At 41.0% G+C, this 19288-nt stretch overlaps 1 protein-coding gene across 3 annotated transcripts; it reads right to left on the bottom strand.

The window, feature by feature from the left end:
* Window positions 1-812: 812 nt before the first annotated feature.
* Window positions 813-18014, bottom strand: RB195_003772 (uncharacterized protein; the record flags this gene model as incomplete). 3 transcript variants are annotated; one of them, XM_064201562.1, is made up of 13 exons in its annotated part: window positions 813-938; window positions 1109-1250; window positions 1387-1535; window positions 1605-1685; window positions 7317-7426; window positions 10136-10247; window positions 10339-10488; window positions 15390-15542; window positions 15604-15717; window positions 15787-15927; window positions 17522-17659; window positions 17717-17816; window positions 17908-18014. In XM_064201562.1, 13 exons carry the CDS (start codon window positions 18012-18014, stop codon window positions 813-815), a joined length of 1623 nt encoding a protein of 540 aa, XP_064057442.1. The 3 variants fall into 3 exon arrangements, with proteins under 3 accessions (XP_064057442.1, XP_064057443.1, XP_013296395.2); XM_013440941.2 differs by lacking the exon at window positions 813-938 and having other exon boundaries at window positions 1103-1250; XM_064201561.1 differs by lacking the exons at window positions 1109-1250; window positions 1387-1535; window positions 1605-1685; ... (7 more) ...; window positions 17717-17816; window positions 17908-18014 and having other exon boundaries at window positions 813-1061.
* Between the last annotated feature and the right edge of the window lie 1274 nt (window positions 18015-19288).

Genomic DNA, 19288 nt, shown 5'->3' with positions numbered 1-19288 from the left:
TCAGGTCAATTTAGTTTAGTGACAGAAAAGGCCAGCAGCTAATCTGTGACTAGAATTCCACGACCACGAAGTTTTTCAGCACAGCGGATAAAACTTATATAAGTTAAGTATAAGTTCATCTCAAGCTACATTCATAAGTGTTCACTTTCTCTGTGAAATTTTTACCCAGTAGCATAGTCTTCTTAAAACCTATTTTACTTTATTTTATCTAAAAGTGTGGGTGTCAAGTCTGATCCAAAACGAACATTGTATGATGATCATTGAATAGCCTTTGTAGTGGTGAGCATGTTTACGTACAAATAATACCAGATATTAGACAGTAAACAAAAAGAACTCTATTATTCCGCGTTTAACTTTGAAGAGGCTAGAAGAAAAACCACAACGTTCAAAGTTGTTTATCTTACTAAAAAAAATATTAAAACCAATTGAGAATAGCAATGGAGATTACTGACAACCTTCCAGAAATGTTACAAGTGCGAATACCATTGGGTATTCGACCTTGATGGATCAAAACGGACATATGTTTTTTTTTTCTTTTTTGCTGCCCATGAACATTCATCAGTAGGACACAATGTGCGATGCGGGCAGAAAATAGGAATTGAATCTCCTCAGGATGCTTTGGGTGCGCTTAGCTAAAATCAGTGGAACAGTGAAGGTATAAAGTACAACCTGAAAAGACGACAATAAAGACTGTTAGAGACTGCAGACTTGTAGTTACGTTACACATCTTAGTTCAGACTTGGCTATAATTAGATACTGAGAAAAGTACATTAGCTTTCACTAGACAAGGATATTAGCAGAACTATAAGATTTCACTCGTAGAACACGTTGAGCACTTGAATGTCGCCCGTCGAGAACGTTTGCGTGTATGCGTCAGTCATACGACGCATTGATGCAGGTGTATACGCGCTGCCAACCCCACGATCTCCATAGGTAGGCTGCACATAAGTATTGGAGGGCCCTCTTGCACCACCACGGGTCGAAACTCGATATGGACTGCCAGGATTGAAGGATAGAGGCGGAGGACGGGTAGGGCTAGCAAGCAGAACCGAAAATAGCATGTCAATTATATCACAAACAATACAGGATGTAGTCGTAAATGTCATACCTCAATGCATTTATCCTCGAAAAGGCCTCTCAAGTGCACTGGTATGAGGTTGGAGAGCGTTTGGTGTAATGCTGAAAGAAGGCAGTGAGCCTCCTCGACTGAAGAGAGTAACAGATCATCACTCATAGGACGTATTCCCCAGCTGAAACGGTTGAATTAGCTGCAAGTGATAGCATAGCTAGCTATTAAATTACGTGGTGTATGTAAAGGAAAATACTGATAATTATTGCTACCCCCAACGTGCATTACCCTGTTAGTCCCTCTACGCTACTGCTCACTTTGGGCTTTGACTTAGCTTCCGAGGTGTAACATCACTGAGCATTATCGACTGCGGGTAATAAACCCGCTGTAGATTTACGAACGAAATTGATCGCAAATCATGAAGTGGCTTCCCAAATTTGTCGTGTTGTAGCACAGAGTGGGCGACCTTCAATAACAATTAGAACATTTACAGGAGAACATTATGAATTGATGTTTACAAGAATAGAGGAATTACCTGGGTATCAAAAACATTAACCATATGTACAGCGTATTTATGAGCCAACAAAGATCCAACACGTCGAGCGTCATGTATCACCTGTGCCGATACGTTGGGAGGAGATTTAGTATTATGAATGCGTCCAATTTAAAAACAAGAAAAATGACTAATTTGTGAATTGATTTTTCCATTAACTAAGTTATGAGCAAAAAATCCCGTACCAATCAAGCTAAGGAAACTACCATTTATAAAATACATTAAAAATGCAAACATAATCCAAAAAGGTACATTAGCAAGACAAAATGAAACTACCTTCCGCTAAGAGTGTTCCTAACCATGTAAATAAAGTATACCTAGCACAAGCCGTGACCAACGAAGGTATTCCGGGAATTACTATATGTAGAACACTTATGATCGCATTCCTGGGATTCTGTATAGATAGGTTTTCGAACCAGCTGAACACGAATAAAATTGCTGTTCGTATATATATATATATATATATATATATATATATATATATATATATATATATATATATATATATATATATATATATATATATATATATATATATATATATATATATATATATATATATATATATATATGTATGTATCGCATGTATGTATCGCAGAACAGCAATTTTTCTACCTACAGTATTCGTGCTGTAATTGACGCAGACTTCTAACATTGCACATAGTTGTTGCTTGGGATGCTATCAAAAATAACAACATCAAAACATTGATTCTATCCATTTGACATCAATTACATTTCGCTTCGTTTTTCTTTCTTTCCGTTCAAGTTGAATGAGAGCTTGCATAGCGACCCTCTACATAAAGCAATCTTACAGTAACACGGTAGATAGATTGCGAATCTTCCTCAACAGTGGGAACAGAGTCGCGAGCTACGTGGGGGGTTCCCTACTGCCGATGAGGAGAAAAAAAACCCGGTTCAAAGGCTTGTGGTTCAAAGGTGGCCTGAAACGAGATGGGCTCACGGGGCAGGCTCCCTTTCTCTCCCAGACTGACTCATACTATCTTTGCATCCAATACGTCGGTCCTGTAAAAACTTGTACTCAAGTGAGTGAGAGGCGCAGTAGAGGGGGTTTGGAATTGCTTTCAACATATGAGTTCCATATACCCATTCTGTAAGGACGAGACGCCCTCCCACAAAACCTGTGCAACTAGAGACTAGCAACCTATCCTTTGATTTTTAATCAATCCAGAGTAAAATAAGAAAGATCCTCCTGTCCGCACAGAAGCTCCTGGCAAGGCAATGTAACAATGGGGGCTGGCCCCTGCAAGTCACTGCATAGGCCAACACGCGTTCCAAAACCTCAACGATTACGAATTCCAGTAAAACGCGTTGGCGCATCCCAAGTGGAGTGAGACGCCAGTGACTTTATCCTTTTTATCCTTTTTAATTTTAACGTAATGCTACGATTAGGATGGATAATATGGGACTTTCACAACGGTTTTTATGGCCTTTTTTGCGCGGAGGCGACTTCGGGCAACGAACTACGATGTGCAGCGGAGGTACCTTCTCTGTCTCTCCCATGCTGAGAAAGAGCCCGACATTTCCGACTTCTTCGGAATTCGGAAGCCTAGCTACACGTAAACCACTGTCAAGAGCCCCAGCATTTTGGCAAAACATGTTGCAGAGCGGTTCTCTGAACCACATAGGTTGCCGTCAACCTGTGGTGGAGGTACAACTCGCCACGGCAAAGGTCCTTAGTATGGGGAAAAATCTACTTGCATAGACAGCATAACACTTCAGCACACTGCCGTCTCAAACATCGCGCAGAATTGCGACCGCTGAGAGGCGATGAACTCCCGGACGACTCTCCATGGGAACGACCTCAGACTTTGCCTTTACAACGAGAGGGCAGTATTCTCGGACGATGACCTAAATGCAATTTTCGGAGCTGCAAAGCGTATCGAATACTACGTGATTATTTTACAAGAGGCCAAGAGTAGAAGAAACGACTTTCCGACAGATGAATAACGTTGCTCTCGTCAAGAATCCACCACGATATTTAGGGTGTGTTGGTTGTTATGCACTCATCTGTCATCCATCTCGATCGATTCTCACTTATCTTGTCAGCCCGTCTGTCCACTCTTCGCCACCGTCCTCTGCGCCAAAAATCCTCAAGAACCATCAACTGCTACTCACCAACGAAACTGAAGAATCACGATTGCGCGTTTTGTGAGGAGATTGAGGAAATGAACCGCAATGAAACGCCCTCCTAGAAAAATTCGCATCTTGTCGGAGACTTCAACGCAAAACTAGGAAAGGCCACAAAAGAGAAGAACAGTATAGGAGGATTTGGATTAGACCGGAATGAAAATGCCAGTCATTTCGCCGGGCTGTTCACCTTCTTCATGGGAATTCTCTTTCCATGACGGTAGATCATCGTCGGTAGACATGAGAATCACCCAATCTCACCACGCGTGCTGAGATCACATATTCACCAACTGGAGACGGTGTCTGCCTAATGTCTCTAAGATAACTCTAAGATACTCACACTTTGGTGGTGGTTCTCCATCTCCTTCAAGCAAAAATTCAACCCAGCCACAAAATGAAAAAGGACATCTGTCATCAGTAACGAAGGAGGAAAGAAGCCGTATACGTCGAGTATGTACTCCCTCAAAGTTGCGCATGACAAAGTTAGATCCAATTTCGGAAACAACTAAGGAGTTGTTGGAAAGGACTTCGAGGGTTGACTCGAATGCATCCCAAATGCATCCCACCTCCAGAAAAGCTTTACCAGAAGGATATTTCGAAATACAGACAGTAGAACAAAGGAACTTGGAACACAAAGGACAGATTGAAAGAAGTGCCGTAAGAACATCTGCGAATATAATATTCCGTTTACAACCATGCTGAGCGAAGACTAGATTCCCACCTCTTCATCGTTGTGAGATGGAAATGATCAAGAAGAGGTTCTACTCGAACTTTTTCTGTTCGTCAACTCCTGTGTCGAGCCCAATTTTTCAAACTGGCAAAGCTCCACCACAGATTCATCCTTCGAAGTCCGACCAAGAGCATGGCGGAAGGTGATTACGGCATTAGAGTGGATAATGAAATCACTCGCTTGAGAAGAAACAGTTGTACCTGTTTTAATAATTCTCTTAAGCCTTTTTTTTTACGGATGATACCGTTCTTTCTTTTCGAGAAGTGCCTGTGAGGCAGAGGTGATTCCCAAGGAACTAAACGAAGCAGGGAACAGAATAGGATTGCGAATAAACAGAATGAAGACACAATTCATGAAGAGGTCCTACTGCGAGGCCAGAGAAGTACAACTTGAAGGCTCCTGAATCGTGGAAACTTCGTTATACGTGTACTGCGGATGTTCTATGAAAATGGAGAAGAACCTAAAGAAAGAACTGAATAGAAGGATGAGAGCAGTGTGAGCAGCATTTGCACTCGTCAGGGAATCTACGGACCAATTGGCGGACCAAGAGCTCCTTGCCCATCTGTACGGCTCGATAGTTCTTTCACCAATGCCCGGTCACGCTGCAGAGACATGGGCAGACACCGCAGGATTCCGGCAAAAAAACAATTAGTATTAAACACGCACATCGCAATATTGTAGTAAGTTAGCAATTGGACTAAGGTATACATATAAAACACTGTAGAAAAGGGCGAAGCCGAACAAGTAGTACATGAAACAATGATCAAACTTCAGGTCGAAGTGATCAACGTGACCATCACATCAGACCAAACCTTCAGGCAAACAGGGAATGCTTTTGTAATAAAAAGATGATAAAACAAGTCATTGCAAAACAGCTCATGAAAGTTGTTACAGTTCTGTGTGAACTAGACTGTACCAAAGTTTGAAATTTTAGCGCACATGCGTCCTGTGTCATCACAAAGAAACACAGACATGGACACACTTCTCTGGTCCAGATAATATCCTGAGTGCATCGGTTCTAAGAGAAGCTAAGGCAGAATAATTCCGTGCAAAAGCGTGGATGTTGATACTGTTAGGTGGGTGGTCTTCCCACTGACAGTCAGACAAACTGACTCACATCTTTACTTGCAGCTCGCAATCCGATAAGAGATACCTGTTGATCGTATGTAACAGGTAGGATACGAACTTTTCACAATTATATCCAAAAACAATCAACTATGATTACATCCGTGGGCGGGTGTGGCGCAGTCGGTTAGAGGTCCGTTGTAGCCACACGGTCGAGGGTTCGAAACCGCCCTAGTGCAAACCAAACCTTTCATCCCTCCGGGGTCGATAAATTGGTACCACACTTGACTGGGAGGATAAAAACACTGACTTGGTCATCGGCTGGCCCCCCGCAAGTCATTGTATAGGCCAACACGCGTTCCAAAACCTCATCGATCACGAATTCCAGTAAAACGCGTTGGCGCATCCCAAGTGGATTGATACGCCAGTGACTTTATCATTTATCCTTTTATGATTACATCCGATAAAGTACTAACTTTCTCAATTTTAAACGACCCAACGTTGGAAAAGTAGGCAGACCTTGTTGTGCCATTTCCACATCACGACTCTACATCAATGCTCGCCGCTCAAACATTTTACCCAAAGTTGTTGTGAAGTCCATAATTCGAGAATGTGAAAACCTCTATAGAAGAGCTTTAAAGTAGCATACGAAGATATTACGTTGTTCCATAATTTTCTGTGATTCTGATGAACTGAATGATTTTTGTCCAAGTCATGTATATAGTTTCAATGTCTTTTTTCTCCTCTACAAAACCTCAGCGATCGTTTTTCAACACCACTTGATTTTATTCGAATTATAGAGCTGAGAAATAGAATACCAGGTTTGAAAAAAGCGTCTTCGACACTAATTATTTTTCGCTTTCAATCGAGGTAAAAAAAAGTTACCGTAAAGTTAAGTAAAGTTCTGCCGAATTCGATCTACACGTTGAAATACGCTGACAGAACACAAATATCAACATGCTTAAAGATGCATAGATTTTGTTTTATATTAGTAAAAGTATACATATATACATATATATGTATATATACATATATATATATATATATATACATGTATATATACATATATACATATATATACATGTATATATATATATATATATATATATATATATATATATAGTCGGATCAAAACGTCATGAAGCACGGTGCGTTAGCGTACGCGGTCGAAACGGGGCGGTGAAGGGAGCAGTTGGAACCGAGGTGGGACCATGGAAAACTGCAACGATGGGGAGTACCAGCAAGGGTTCAAGTACGCTCCTAGCCGCTAACTCCACCGCCTCGAGAGAAGCCGCATACCATTGCGCCGTGCTTCATGTCGTTTTGACCTTATAAATATAATGCATACGCATGTAAGTTTATATGCATAAATATAAACGTAAACACAAACATATATATATATATATATATATACAAATAAATAGATAAATAGATACATCATAGTAGGGTCAAAACGAGATGAAACACGGTGCAGTTGCGTGAGCGACTGCGCCCAAAGTGGCGCGGTGGAAAAAGCGGTTGGAATCGAGTGCGACCATAGTAGATTACAGCGAAGAATGAAGGTAATGAGGATCCTCCATCGATCATAGCCGCTGCACTCCACCGCACCCCTTCGATATATATATATATATATATATATACATGTGTATATATATATACACATATATATATATATCATATATACATGTACATATAGACAAATAGTCTACAAATACAATATACTAGTAATAGAACTAATACAACTACCGCACCTTTGTAACCTTGTCGCTCTCTAGTATGTCTTTAAGACCACTTTCCATAATAATGACATCGCTTGATGCAAGGTCGAACACACCAATCTGTGACTGGGTGGCCACAACACCTTAAATTATTGAATTGGAAATAGAAAATAAATTATCTCTTTCGCTAATAGAGCAAGTCAGAACAGTTACTAAAAACCTTTCGTTATAGTCAGGCGTCGGGTGTCTATTAGTGTTAATGTTAAAACTAGGAAGAAACTTCACGACCCATATTCCACTACAGAATGTACCTAAAACGCTGCGAGAAAACGGTCCACGTTCCAAGCACAAGGAAGAAACCCGATTTTGCATCAGCAAACACAAGAAGCAGGGCGGTGTAGCCGTCGTTAAGAGGTTGCGGCGGAACCCCTAATCGAGCAGCGCATGATCGATCGGAGGTTCGATTCCGCCCTAGTGTCAACCAAGCCTTTCATCCCTCCGGAGTCGATAAATTGGTACTACCATAGTCTGACAGGATAAAAACACTGACTTGATAGATTGGCTGGCCTCCTGTAGTCATTGTACAGGCAGATGTTCCAAAACCTCAACGAACTGCAGTAAAATGGGTTGGCGCATCCCAAAAGGATTGGTACCCCAGACACTTTATCTTTTATCCGTAAATACGAGAACCACATACAATCCTGCATGTGTTACGCCGTCTGACAAGAAAGGATCGTCGTCAGCTGCAACAATATTGTGCGATCTAATGTATGTCAACAGCGAAGGAGCTTGAAAGACATAGTAGGAAAAGAACTCGAGGGAAGCCTGGTTTACCAAGATGGTAAGCTCACCTGTCCTAATGTCTGCTAATTCCTTTGGTCTTTGAAGCAATCATGACATTACAAATCTTGAAATTATTTGTTTTCTCGGTCTAGAATTGCTGACATAACCATAACCACTGTTCATCTCTTCGACAAAAGAATAATTGACTAGTGAACCTGTCATAATTCTTCCTACCAAGAAGTTATTTTTCCTAGATCTTAGAAACCATAAACGAAACTCACTGCGGTGTATCATGTGTTTTGGAGAGAAACACTGTGAAGAACCCATTCGCGATGAGCATGCTACTTTGGTACTAGAGAATTGACGACTGACCAGGCATTCATTGTCGCAAGACTGAACGAAGTCTGGCAGCGCTAATTGAAGCCTAAGCAATTATTTTTCTCCACTCCAAAGCTGTTTTCGAATCTTTTCCGCCACTTCAACGCACTTTGCACCTACGATGTACTAGGAAAGTTCCTTTGCCAGATTCATATCATGAATCGACGAACAGCAGGTGGGTGTACTTCACCATCATCACCAAAAAAATCTTTATTCTCCAATTTCGCTATTGATGATCTTGCGAAGAACAGCACAACGGTGTTCAGCTGATATCGCTCAAGCGCCATCAAAACGCTCCTTGACCGATATCGAATATACCAAAGATCTTCTTATACAAACACAGAGAAGTTCGAAGCTTCTACATGTCCTCAACCTTCTGCCGAAGATAGCTGTAACCGATGATTACATTAACGTACAGCCTGGAGAAGATGAGAAGAATCGTGTCAGACGATAATTACCAGATTGCCAATTAAGGAAAGTAAGTCAATAAATTCTACGTTCTACTTTCAGCATTTCCAAAATATGTGTTCAGCCATTCTATGACATTAGCAATAGTGCTTCCAATTAAGGCTAAAAGAAACCAATTAGCCTGGAAGCCACCTATCCATTAAATGTACGAGATTGTAATTAATAAATACATATTAGAAAGTTGAATAAAAAAAAACACGCGCAATGCGAAAAAAGCAGCGCGACTTATGAAAAGCTTGATCTTCATTCATTATCTTCTGCTGCACATCTGTCGTACTCTAGAAAATAACGTAATGGTAAAATCCTCGGGATCAAAACGCGAATTTGTTCCGACGAAATTTGTTCGAAAAACCTCTGAGTGCATTGTACAATACATTATCAATATCTCCTTGGCCAAAATACTTCTGAAGCCCGTCGTCTTTTTTCTATCACTGGTTAACACATCAACGCTACTAGTATACGTGCACGGTTCGCGTTCTTGCTAAAATCGTCAGTACTACGTTTAGTGATGATTCAAACTTGACTTTATACCTATACATGTACCTTCGATTGAAAACATTCGAAGTAAAAATTTATCTCGTTTGCTGCAGACTTATTGCGTCTCTTTCTTGTGGCGTGCCCCAAGTAAACGTTTTCGTACCAAAATCCCTATCAATGACAAAGTAACTATATTCAGGGTTATAGAATCCCTGGCCTACAGAGCTGACCCTATCTTCTTTTCTTTCCTCTTATAGAGCAGATAGAAGAAGTATCATCAAAATTTTAACTAAAAAATAACTTCTGATTTCGAGATGCGGAATTAAAAGTAGATAGTGCACCGAGACGAATCAACAATACTAAACAACAGTTTTGGCATTACTACAGCTGACGGTGTAATTGTCAGGTTACCATTTCAAAACAGCTCTTCTTGACAAAAAGTCACGAATAGGCTCGAAGATTAGGACATACAACCATAGATGCGATAGTCGGAGCCGGTGCTCCGACCCCCTTCACTTTTGGACGGTTGGCGAAGAGGCCCCTTCACTTTTGGACGGTTGACAAAGAGATTCTCATAGCTTGAACTGAACCCCATGAGCTAGACCCCCTTCACTTGAGGAGTGTCCGGCTCCTCCCTATCGCACCTATGCATATGACATAAATTGGTCTTCTATCAGCCACCTCGTATTCCGTAAAAATGAACGCAGAAGTGAAAAAAAAAACACAAAACGAAAAATAACGCTTACACAAAGACAAAAACAGCTCGCCGTCAATACCCACAGTGACTGTCTTGAAGTCTAGACCCACTACTTTCTTATCCTGTGTGTTGATATCTTGCCATAAACGTTCAACCAGCTCCTTAAAAAATCTTTTCACAAACTACATAGAAAATACCATAACTCGACTGATGGATAAAAAACCATGGTCAAAGAATCAAAATTGTGCATACTTGGGCTGGTTTCAGTGCCTTCACAAAGTGAATCCGTGCTAGGGCGTTTTGATCGAGTGGAAATACACTATTATTATTGCTCTCCATATCACCTTCGTCGGACCCGTTTTCGCTACCATCTTCGGACGGCCTATTCTTCACAAGAGTCACCTACAAAGCATGTCATTGCACAAGCGATCTAAGAAACATTAAAATCAGAAATATGTAAAGGATAAGGATAAAGCTTCTGACGTTAATCAGTCCGCTTCGGGTGCGCCCCCACGTTCACTTCAATTCAGAATCGTTTGAGGTTTATGAACGTGTAACTGGCCTACACAAACGGTGGCTAGCCGATGTGTCAAGTCAGTGTTTTTATCCTCCCAGACAGGTCTGGTACCAATTTAACGAACCCGGAGAGATGAAAGGCTTGGTGAGCACTAGAGCGGACTCGAACCTCCAATCGATCGTGCAGGAAGCGGAACCTCTAACCGCTAAACTACACCCACCCCCAGAAACATATATATATATATATATATATATATATATATATATATATATATATATATATATATATATATGTATATACATACATATATATATATATATATATATGTATATATATATATATATATATATATATATATAACCAGAAAACTTGTATGGATCATTGAACTCACGTTTGAAAAGAAATCCTGTTTAGAACATAATTAGCGCCGCATGCCTAAAACTGGCTTCAGAAACTAGCGCTGAGAAAAGCCCCGTCCATTGGACTTTTCCAACTAAACTGTAATACTAATGTATATATATATATATATATATATAATGAATATTCATTCTTTCAACTCATTGGTTTCTCCCTCACCTTTCTCTTCTGGATCAAGGGCATGGTAAAAGGCTTTAATTGGTGCTCCAAGAAGGCCTCTGAGGCACTATATGGCCGAGAAAAGGCAAACATGTTTGGACGAATCCATACCCACTCTACTGTTTTACTCATAGCAACAAACACCTATTCTAGATGTTCTCTGGCTATAAAGATGCAGAGAACTAAGAAGCTACGAAGAAGTTATGAAGGAAATACAAAGCGGATGTTGTTGGAATTAAGCATAAAGGATAAATGCAAGGTGTTTTTTCACTATGGGAATGCGCCAACGCATTCGACTTCAACTCATTCTTCATTAGAGATTTATGAACGCGCGTGCAGCCTTAGAGTGACTTGCGAAAGCTAGCCAATGTGCCAAGTTAGTGTTTTTATCCTCCCAGACAGGTCGGGTACCGAATTATCGACCCTGGAGGATGAAAGGCTTGGTTTGCATTAGGGCTTACTCAACCCTCCTATCATTAAGGCAGCCCAAGAGGTCCGTTGTTGCCGCACAGTCGATGGTTCGAAACCCCTAATGCCAATCAATCCTTTCATCTGGGGTCGATAAAGTGACACAGAGTTGTCTGGGAGGATGAAAGCACTGACCTGATCATCGGCTGACCCCCGAAAGTCATTGTATAGGCGTTCCAAAGCCCAAGGATTCCTAATTGCAGTAAAACACGTTGGCGCACGCGGATTAATACGGCGGAGACTTTATTCTTTATCCTTGACGGAATTACTGAACCGAATGGGGCATGATTTTTCCAGAATAATTACAATTACACACAGTGTGTTTGAAGAAAATGAACCTGTACGTGACATTTTAAAAAACATATAACATACAACATACACTTAATACCACATGAGATATCAAATAGCGCGGTGAGCCGTTAGGATTGAATGAATGAATAGGCAAGTCATCATCATCAGAAAGTTCAGAAATCTTTTGCAGTGCAGAAAGCGGCTGTGTAGTCTTCTATAATCACTGCATGCGTCGTTTGCTGCTCTGCCGGGAACATTTATCAAGGGACATCACGTCATCAGCGTCGAAAACTACACCATCCATTGCGGTGCTGCTGATGAGAAGAAAGTAGGAGGCTGCGCGGTAGTTGTGAAGAACGGCTACAATAACCTGATAGAGGAACTTGGCTCAACGACATCAGAAAGCGTTTTGCGCGACAATCGCAAAGGGCTCGAACTAGCAGGGGGCTACTGTCGGAATCACAGAGGGGTCTCGAGAGAAATTCTATGCCCTTGAGAAATAGTATTAGCGGGAAGCAGACGTCGGACAACGGTGATCGTCTTGTACAGCTTTGCAGGCAGATGCACCCATTGCTTCGGTATTTAAGAGGGATTATCGACGGCATAAACTTACTTGACAAGAGTCAACCTCTTCAATGCCTGAAGAGCAGCGCAGCGAAGAATGACATCTGTTAAACTTCAGTTCGATCACGTTACAAGGAAACATTAGGATTACAACGAAACATCTCTTTGCCGAAAATCTGAAGCTGTTCGAGACAGCGTGTTCAATTCCGACCACCGTGCAGTTTTTCTCAGCTTCAAGGCACGCTTCCATAAAAGAAGTCGAGGAGTTCTCCTCAGCCGAGGATCGACACGGCACGTCTGGAGGTAAACGCAGAAGGAAATTCCGCCAATGTGTGATAAGCATTGGAGTGCAAGCCAAAAAGAAAGTTAATGACGCCGACTCTCTTACCAGTTGTATTTAAGACTCTACAAAAAAACCTCTCCCGGCTTCGATGCCTAAGAACCAGTTCGGTTGCAAGAGAGATATTCAGCAATGATTCGCTAAGGCCCGATTCGGCATTCAACTCCTTGACGATGAAGCTGTGATCGATCTCCATCGCCAACAACGTCAAGTCTATCCGCCCAATCATGAGGCGGATGCTTTACTACATCTGACCAATTTTTTGTCATAACAAAAAACTTTATGCAGAAGTCGATATAGTGTACCAGTGCCTAAGCAAGGAAAACACGAGCATCTTCTCTCGTTCTCTAGAGTAGTCGGCAGAAAACCGCTGTTCGCTTTCTTGGTCAATTGTTAGGAGGCCATTGTATCGCCTTGTCCAAGTTGTCTTGAGATTGTTCTCAGAATCAAACTAGAAAGGCACCCCGACGTAAAAGAAAGTTCTGGACGGAAGTGATGAAGGAATATACGAAGAAACTTGGCTTCATTCGAGACGTAACGTTTCCCAGAATATAGAGAAGCAACGAACTGTTTAAACCTTTTGGACGACGAGGTTGACTTCATATTTGTAACCTTATCAGAAGCTAAAAATTCCCCACCTGATATTTCAGGAAGAGATGATACACTTAATTACTTTAAATTTCGCATGTGAGATGTTCATTTGAAAACTTGAGACATTTCACCACTTTTTAAGAAGAAAATTTAAAGGCTGTATACCACGAAACTGACGGTGTCGGGATCTCTCGACAGAAAGATAAGGGTAGAGGTGTAGATCGCGAGTACGAGTGCAAACATGCTCAATTCTATTGTCCTTAAAAAACGACGTTGGAAACAGTCTTAGCCTATGAGACATCCAACGTCTCACGTATAAGATCATAGTCTCATACGCGCCACGTCTGCGAGTATCGCCTGCTAACGCTGTCTCTCGCTCGCTAGCATACGGAGCGTGTATCCGTGCACTCTAATTTTTCTACGAGGTCTAATAGCGTGCATGACACGCTATTAGACCTCGTAGAAAAATTCGACCCAAAAAGCTTTTTCTAACGTCGTTTTTCAGGACAATTGAGGGAACTGAGCGTGATGGTGCTTATATTCGTGATCTAAACAGAACCCTCTATTTTCATGGAGAGGTTCCAGCACCGTCAATTCCATGAACTGCAGCCTTTAAGAAAAATATAGATAACAATAGACGTTCGATTGAGGATTCTTATCAGAAAATTCCAACAGATGTATCTGAATTTCTGAAACATTTCGTTAGCTCATAATTATATGCTAGTGAGGTTGGAAATGTTCCGCAATTATTGATGGAAATGGACCCTTTTCAACGCGCTTGTGATGTGGCGCATAATGTGTTAGTTCAACGATAAGCAGTGCCGCTTATATGGGTAGTGGCGGTGTCGAACTTCCTTAGGGTATACTACATCGTTAATCGCTCTGGTGAGGCGCGATCTTGGAGAGACACGAAAATCCACACCAACCTCTCTATATGCCTTCTCTCGAATCCAATGAAATCTTTTCCGTTAGGGTTATTGCGCACGCTGACTGCGAGCACAATAGCAACTTTCTGATGATAATATCCTTCTCTTCGCCTCTTTCTAAACATGCTTGAACTCTTCTTGGATATGCAGATCCTGGTTTTGGCAATAACTTTAATTTAAAAGGAGATTTTTTTCAAACCGATTCGTAGGTTTTCTTTCATCTTTTCAGAACTATTGAAATCTAATGCACGAAAATACAAGAAAGTTCTCACATACTCATATTAAATGATATCCCTTTTCGACAACATACTTATTCCGCAGTGGGAGGCGTTGGAAAACCGTAACGTGGAAGTGACCAGTATGCTTTCTCTCATTTCTTTTCAATTCTCCTTTTTTTTATCCCCTTTAAAGCCCGTCATCGTTAGGATTAAGGAAGTTGAAAAAAAAACTTCCTTGTAGATTGGATGTGGAGGCAAAACCGGTTTAGCCAGCCAATGGTTGCTTGAATTACGTGTCTGGGAAGTTTAGAGCTTCTTTATTTAGCTTTGTTGCTGCTTTCAAGCAGAATAACTGCTTGAAAGCAGCAATAAACTGCCAGGGGTTCGATGACACTTGACCTGAAAAATATTTGCAACTATGGCGTCTTCTTCGCAGAACGTCGCAAAAATGTCGGCTCCAGCAAAAAAACCCTTAGGTTACAATTATGGTTAAATATACACATCACATACAGCATATGTGACTACGTCATATTTTGATGTTACAGCTTATATAGTAGGGTCAAAACGACATGAAGTGCAGCGCAGTTGCCTAAACGGTTCCGCTCGAAGTCCGGTAGAGCGTGGCGGTTATGATCGAGGGAGTACCCCTGTTAGAACCATTCCTTTCTATGCTACAGTTCGCAATGGTCCCAGCTCGATTCCAATGCTAGTTCGACCCTTCAAGCGCAACCGCATGCTCTCGACACAAGTGGGAATTACTATCCACAGGGTGCCTACATTGATACATTCAGAAATACCACAGTAGCACTAACTTTGTTACTTCTGATAAAAAAAAGCCCTCGATTGAGTTTAAGGAACTGTAAAAGTTCCTTAGGATTTGTAGCAACGTCCTGTCGAATTGAATGCGAAAACCGTTGGCAGAACCGTTGATAGAAAACATCAAGAGGTATAGGTTGGTCTTCATTCTGGAAAATTTCTCTCAATAGCTTCGCTAGGAACAAACGTTGTAGTGGAATTCCAGACTACCTGCTCAAGGACGCTTTTGAGGTACTCAACGGCAGCCTGCTTCGCCTTCACACCTGCTAGAGGTTTGCCTTCATCGTCCAACTCAATGGCGTTATCGTCAGGCTCAGGCATATTCTAGAAGCAATACGACAGCAATCTTCAAGTATAAAGACACAACTAGAAAAAAAAAGAAAAACTGCTCACCTTTAAACGCACACGATCCCCTTCTACAACGAAGTGTTCGTTTTGCGACTGCAGAAACTCGCAGAATTCCTTAAGATGTCGTCCCGAAACTAGTCGTACTTCTGGAGCGGCTTGTGAGCGGTGTCCTAGCAACGACTTTATCTAGAAGAAACGAGAAATAATCGTCAGATAACGCAAAAGTTGTATAACAACACAAAAAGCCTGTTTACACATTTTATTTCAATGAACTCCTCAGATCCAATATAAATATATATAGGTACGTATTTTTTTTTCTCTGACGTTGGTCTGACCACGTCCATATCTAAATCTAAAGTAAAACTACAGCTTAGTTACATGCACCCACGTGAAAGAAAAGACGAAGGCTAATGCTTAGACCTGAACAGTGAGGATGGAAAAGAAGTGTGGTGTAGGAGGTGCGAGGATCAAAAAGTTAACATGAGTCGAAAGAAAAAGAACAGTTTATTTCAAAAGCTTTTCATATGCTTCTCTAATTGTAATCATGCGGATGTGAGGACCAGTACTTTTCGAAGTGTTCGCAGTGATATATATATATATATATATATATATATATATGTACATATACACATATATATGTATATATATACATGTATACATATAAATGTATACAAAATGTACACGTAGTCCAAGTTAGCATTAGTAAATGCCAGATTTTATCATGTTTCGGAGCCGCAGTTCAGCACGGTGATGTCTTGAATAGACCATCACATTTTACTTCCGACTATTACAATTGTTAAACAATAGCCATTACAAAGCTCAACATTTTGGAACGTTGTCGGCTTTATGTTTTCTGGTGTTGTTTTGTTCTTGAAGAAATTTTCTACGTTTGAACCTTCCAAGAAGCCAACTCTGTCACGTAATTGCAATACAAGCACAGCGCACGTCCTCAGTGGCATGCGTCTCTTAATGATCACAGTTAGCTTAAGACTTCCCTGGTCTGGTATACCGATACCCTCTCCGGTAGGCACTTATTCGGTTCCACATAATCGGCTGTGGGTGCCTAACGACCGCCCACCAAAAACTAAACTAAAAGGTGTTTTAATTTGCAGGATTTCACGTTTCTATCAACACGTTCAAGAGCACGTTTCGTCTTAAAGACAGCATACCACGGATCTGACCTGATGAGGGAATCGGCGGACAAAGCTAACATGACCGCAGAGTACTTTGAGATGCTGACAACAGGGCATCCCCTGATACGTGTTTCCTGCAATGGAGCAAACAGCATATCCAGATAGCGAAGCAGTCTCGGCAGTGCAGCAGAAAATTCCATGTTCTGCCTAGCGATTTCATCTTCGAGGTATGTATGTTGTGCTGGACGACAGCACCTTTCCGCAATTTTTGATAAACTTACCCCACATAGCAGTGCAACTTTTATAGCTCATCCGCTCCCAAGACGTATACCCAGGTGACTGTTTGCGTTTTGTGAAAGTAGGTGAAAATCAGTCTTATATAGGCGGACACAATAATGGTCCCACTTCTTCACTATTCATAAAAATGAGTTTTTATTAGAATGGAAATGCATTTCGAAAAATCCTACTGCCATACTTCGAGCACGATCAACCAGATTAGAAAATTACAAGCGGTCGAGTGGCTTAGCTCCAACGACCTATCCGCAATTACACAACAACGATTAGGAGTCAAAGTGGTTACTTGGTTGTTCATCTACAGTCTCTGACAGCTATGCCGCAGTAAGCTCTTACTAAAAAAAAAAGATCACCTGAAGTTCTGGTCCAAACTTTGTGAGTTTCATTACAAAAAACTCAACAGCTTCTTTTTCGTAGTCGCGATTACGAGACGTTGACTGTAGAAGAGGATTGTTCTTGGCAGTAATATCACCAAACCCATTCAATATGACCTGGAGATGAGAAACTGTAGAGAGTAGATGAAAAATCTCGATAACTTGGCTTCGTACTTGGTCTCCCTCTAGCGTGAAGAGGGATGGGTGTTGCTGGAGGAATTCTGTGAGACCCTCTTGTGTGGTACCAACAGCATTTCGCATTTCTTCCGAAAACCTACAAAGACAATATCGTAAGTTCCAGAGAAAAAGTCGAAATGTAATATAATTGAAAATGTTCTCAACAGTTATATTTGAGTTCGACGTACCCGCGTGCACCGAACTGGCAGCTCAAGTCATGTATAGTTCGCCGGCCATTTTTCTGCATCAAATGATCCATGAAGAAGAGCAGCGCCATATTCTTTGCTTCCTCCATTTTGGCTTACCTTCACGCGTATGATAAATTAGGAAAGAAATTCAATGCAGCAAGAAATGAAAGAAAACGAGGATCTTTTGATAAATTCCGTAAACTTTTATGAGACGAAATGGTGCGATGAGCGAAAATTTTCAATTTCATCATTGGAAAAAGCGGATGAAAGATTTTAAAAAAAGATCATCTAATTGACTCCTCATTCGGAGGAAGAAGAGTTCTAATCTTACTTCTTTTGATAAAAATTCGCAAAAACTACCTCATATAGAGGAAAATGATAACGATTAGCTCATACCAAGATGTTTACTTTGTTGGTGGTGACTGTTGTAAACTGATCGAAACGCTTTCTGACCTCTAGCTTGTGCGACCCCAACTGATGAAAGCAATGTTGCATTTCATTTCCTCGTTTATTTCAATTTGAATTGAAGTCAAAATGAAGATACTAGACATCAATCAGATGGCCATGATCTCCATGAGACGAAAAACGACAAGAGTGTGTACAAAACAACGCGAACTCCACTTGGTATGCGAAATGATCGTGCTTAAACTTCAACTTGATCAACAAGTGACTGATATGTCTTAAATGGGCAAGTAAAAACGAGCCTTCAGCGAAACGAAATAAGAGCTGCATAAGACAAGCATACTGTGCAAAATTATCCTGTAGAAATTTCATCGTCTCTTGTTCCAAATTGCAGAAAAGCTTCGGAGACGTGCTTTTTTTGCAAAGTCTCTTATACAACCATAAAAATCCTACTGAACTATAGAATTATGAGCATACCGAATACCAATTTCAAAAATCTAGGTCCGTTCAATAGTGCAGTTGCAGTTTTTGGCAAAGAAAGAGATTTCAGAGAAGGTTTCCTTTGCTCCATGCCACTCACACTTAAAGAGTACAACCATTAATCCAGCAAAGTGAGTGGAGCTGCAGCGAGAATTATGAAAAAAGCGGCAGCATGGGGGAACAGATGCGACATATTTCTGAAGCAATGATAGAGGCAGACTCAGGCAGACACTTCAGTTCGTGCTTATGTTGACACACTTTGCACTCACTGTGTCGACAAAGGACGCCGCGAAGAGCACACTAAAGGTGGACATAGGCGACTAATGGAAATAAGGAAAGTCGCAACACTCTCAGGTAAAATTTGTTATAGTCCTTTCAATTTTGATTGGAGATTCATCAATAGACATAGATTTTTGCCGTTTCGAGAAGTCTTTAACTTAATACCGAATTTAGAAAGCTAGCGCTTAATGTGTTGACTTCTTCCGTTCTAGATGACCGC

The sequence above is a fragment of the Necator americanus genome, chromosome IV (assembly GCF_031761385.1).
Source record: "Necator americanus strain Aroian chromosome IV, whole genome shotgun sequence".
In the NCBI taxonomy this organism is placed as follows: domain Eukaryota; kingdom Metazoa; phylum Nematoda; class Chromadorea; order Rhabditida; family Ancylostomatidae; genus Necator; species Necator americanus.
Note: the sequence above shows the minus strand (reverse complement) of the source record. Positions and strands in the feature narration are given on the sequence as shown.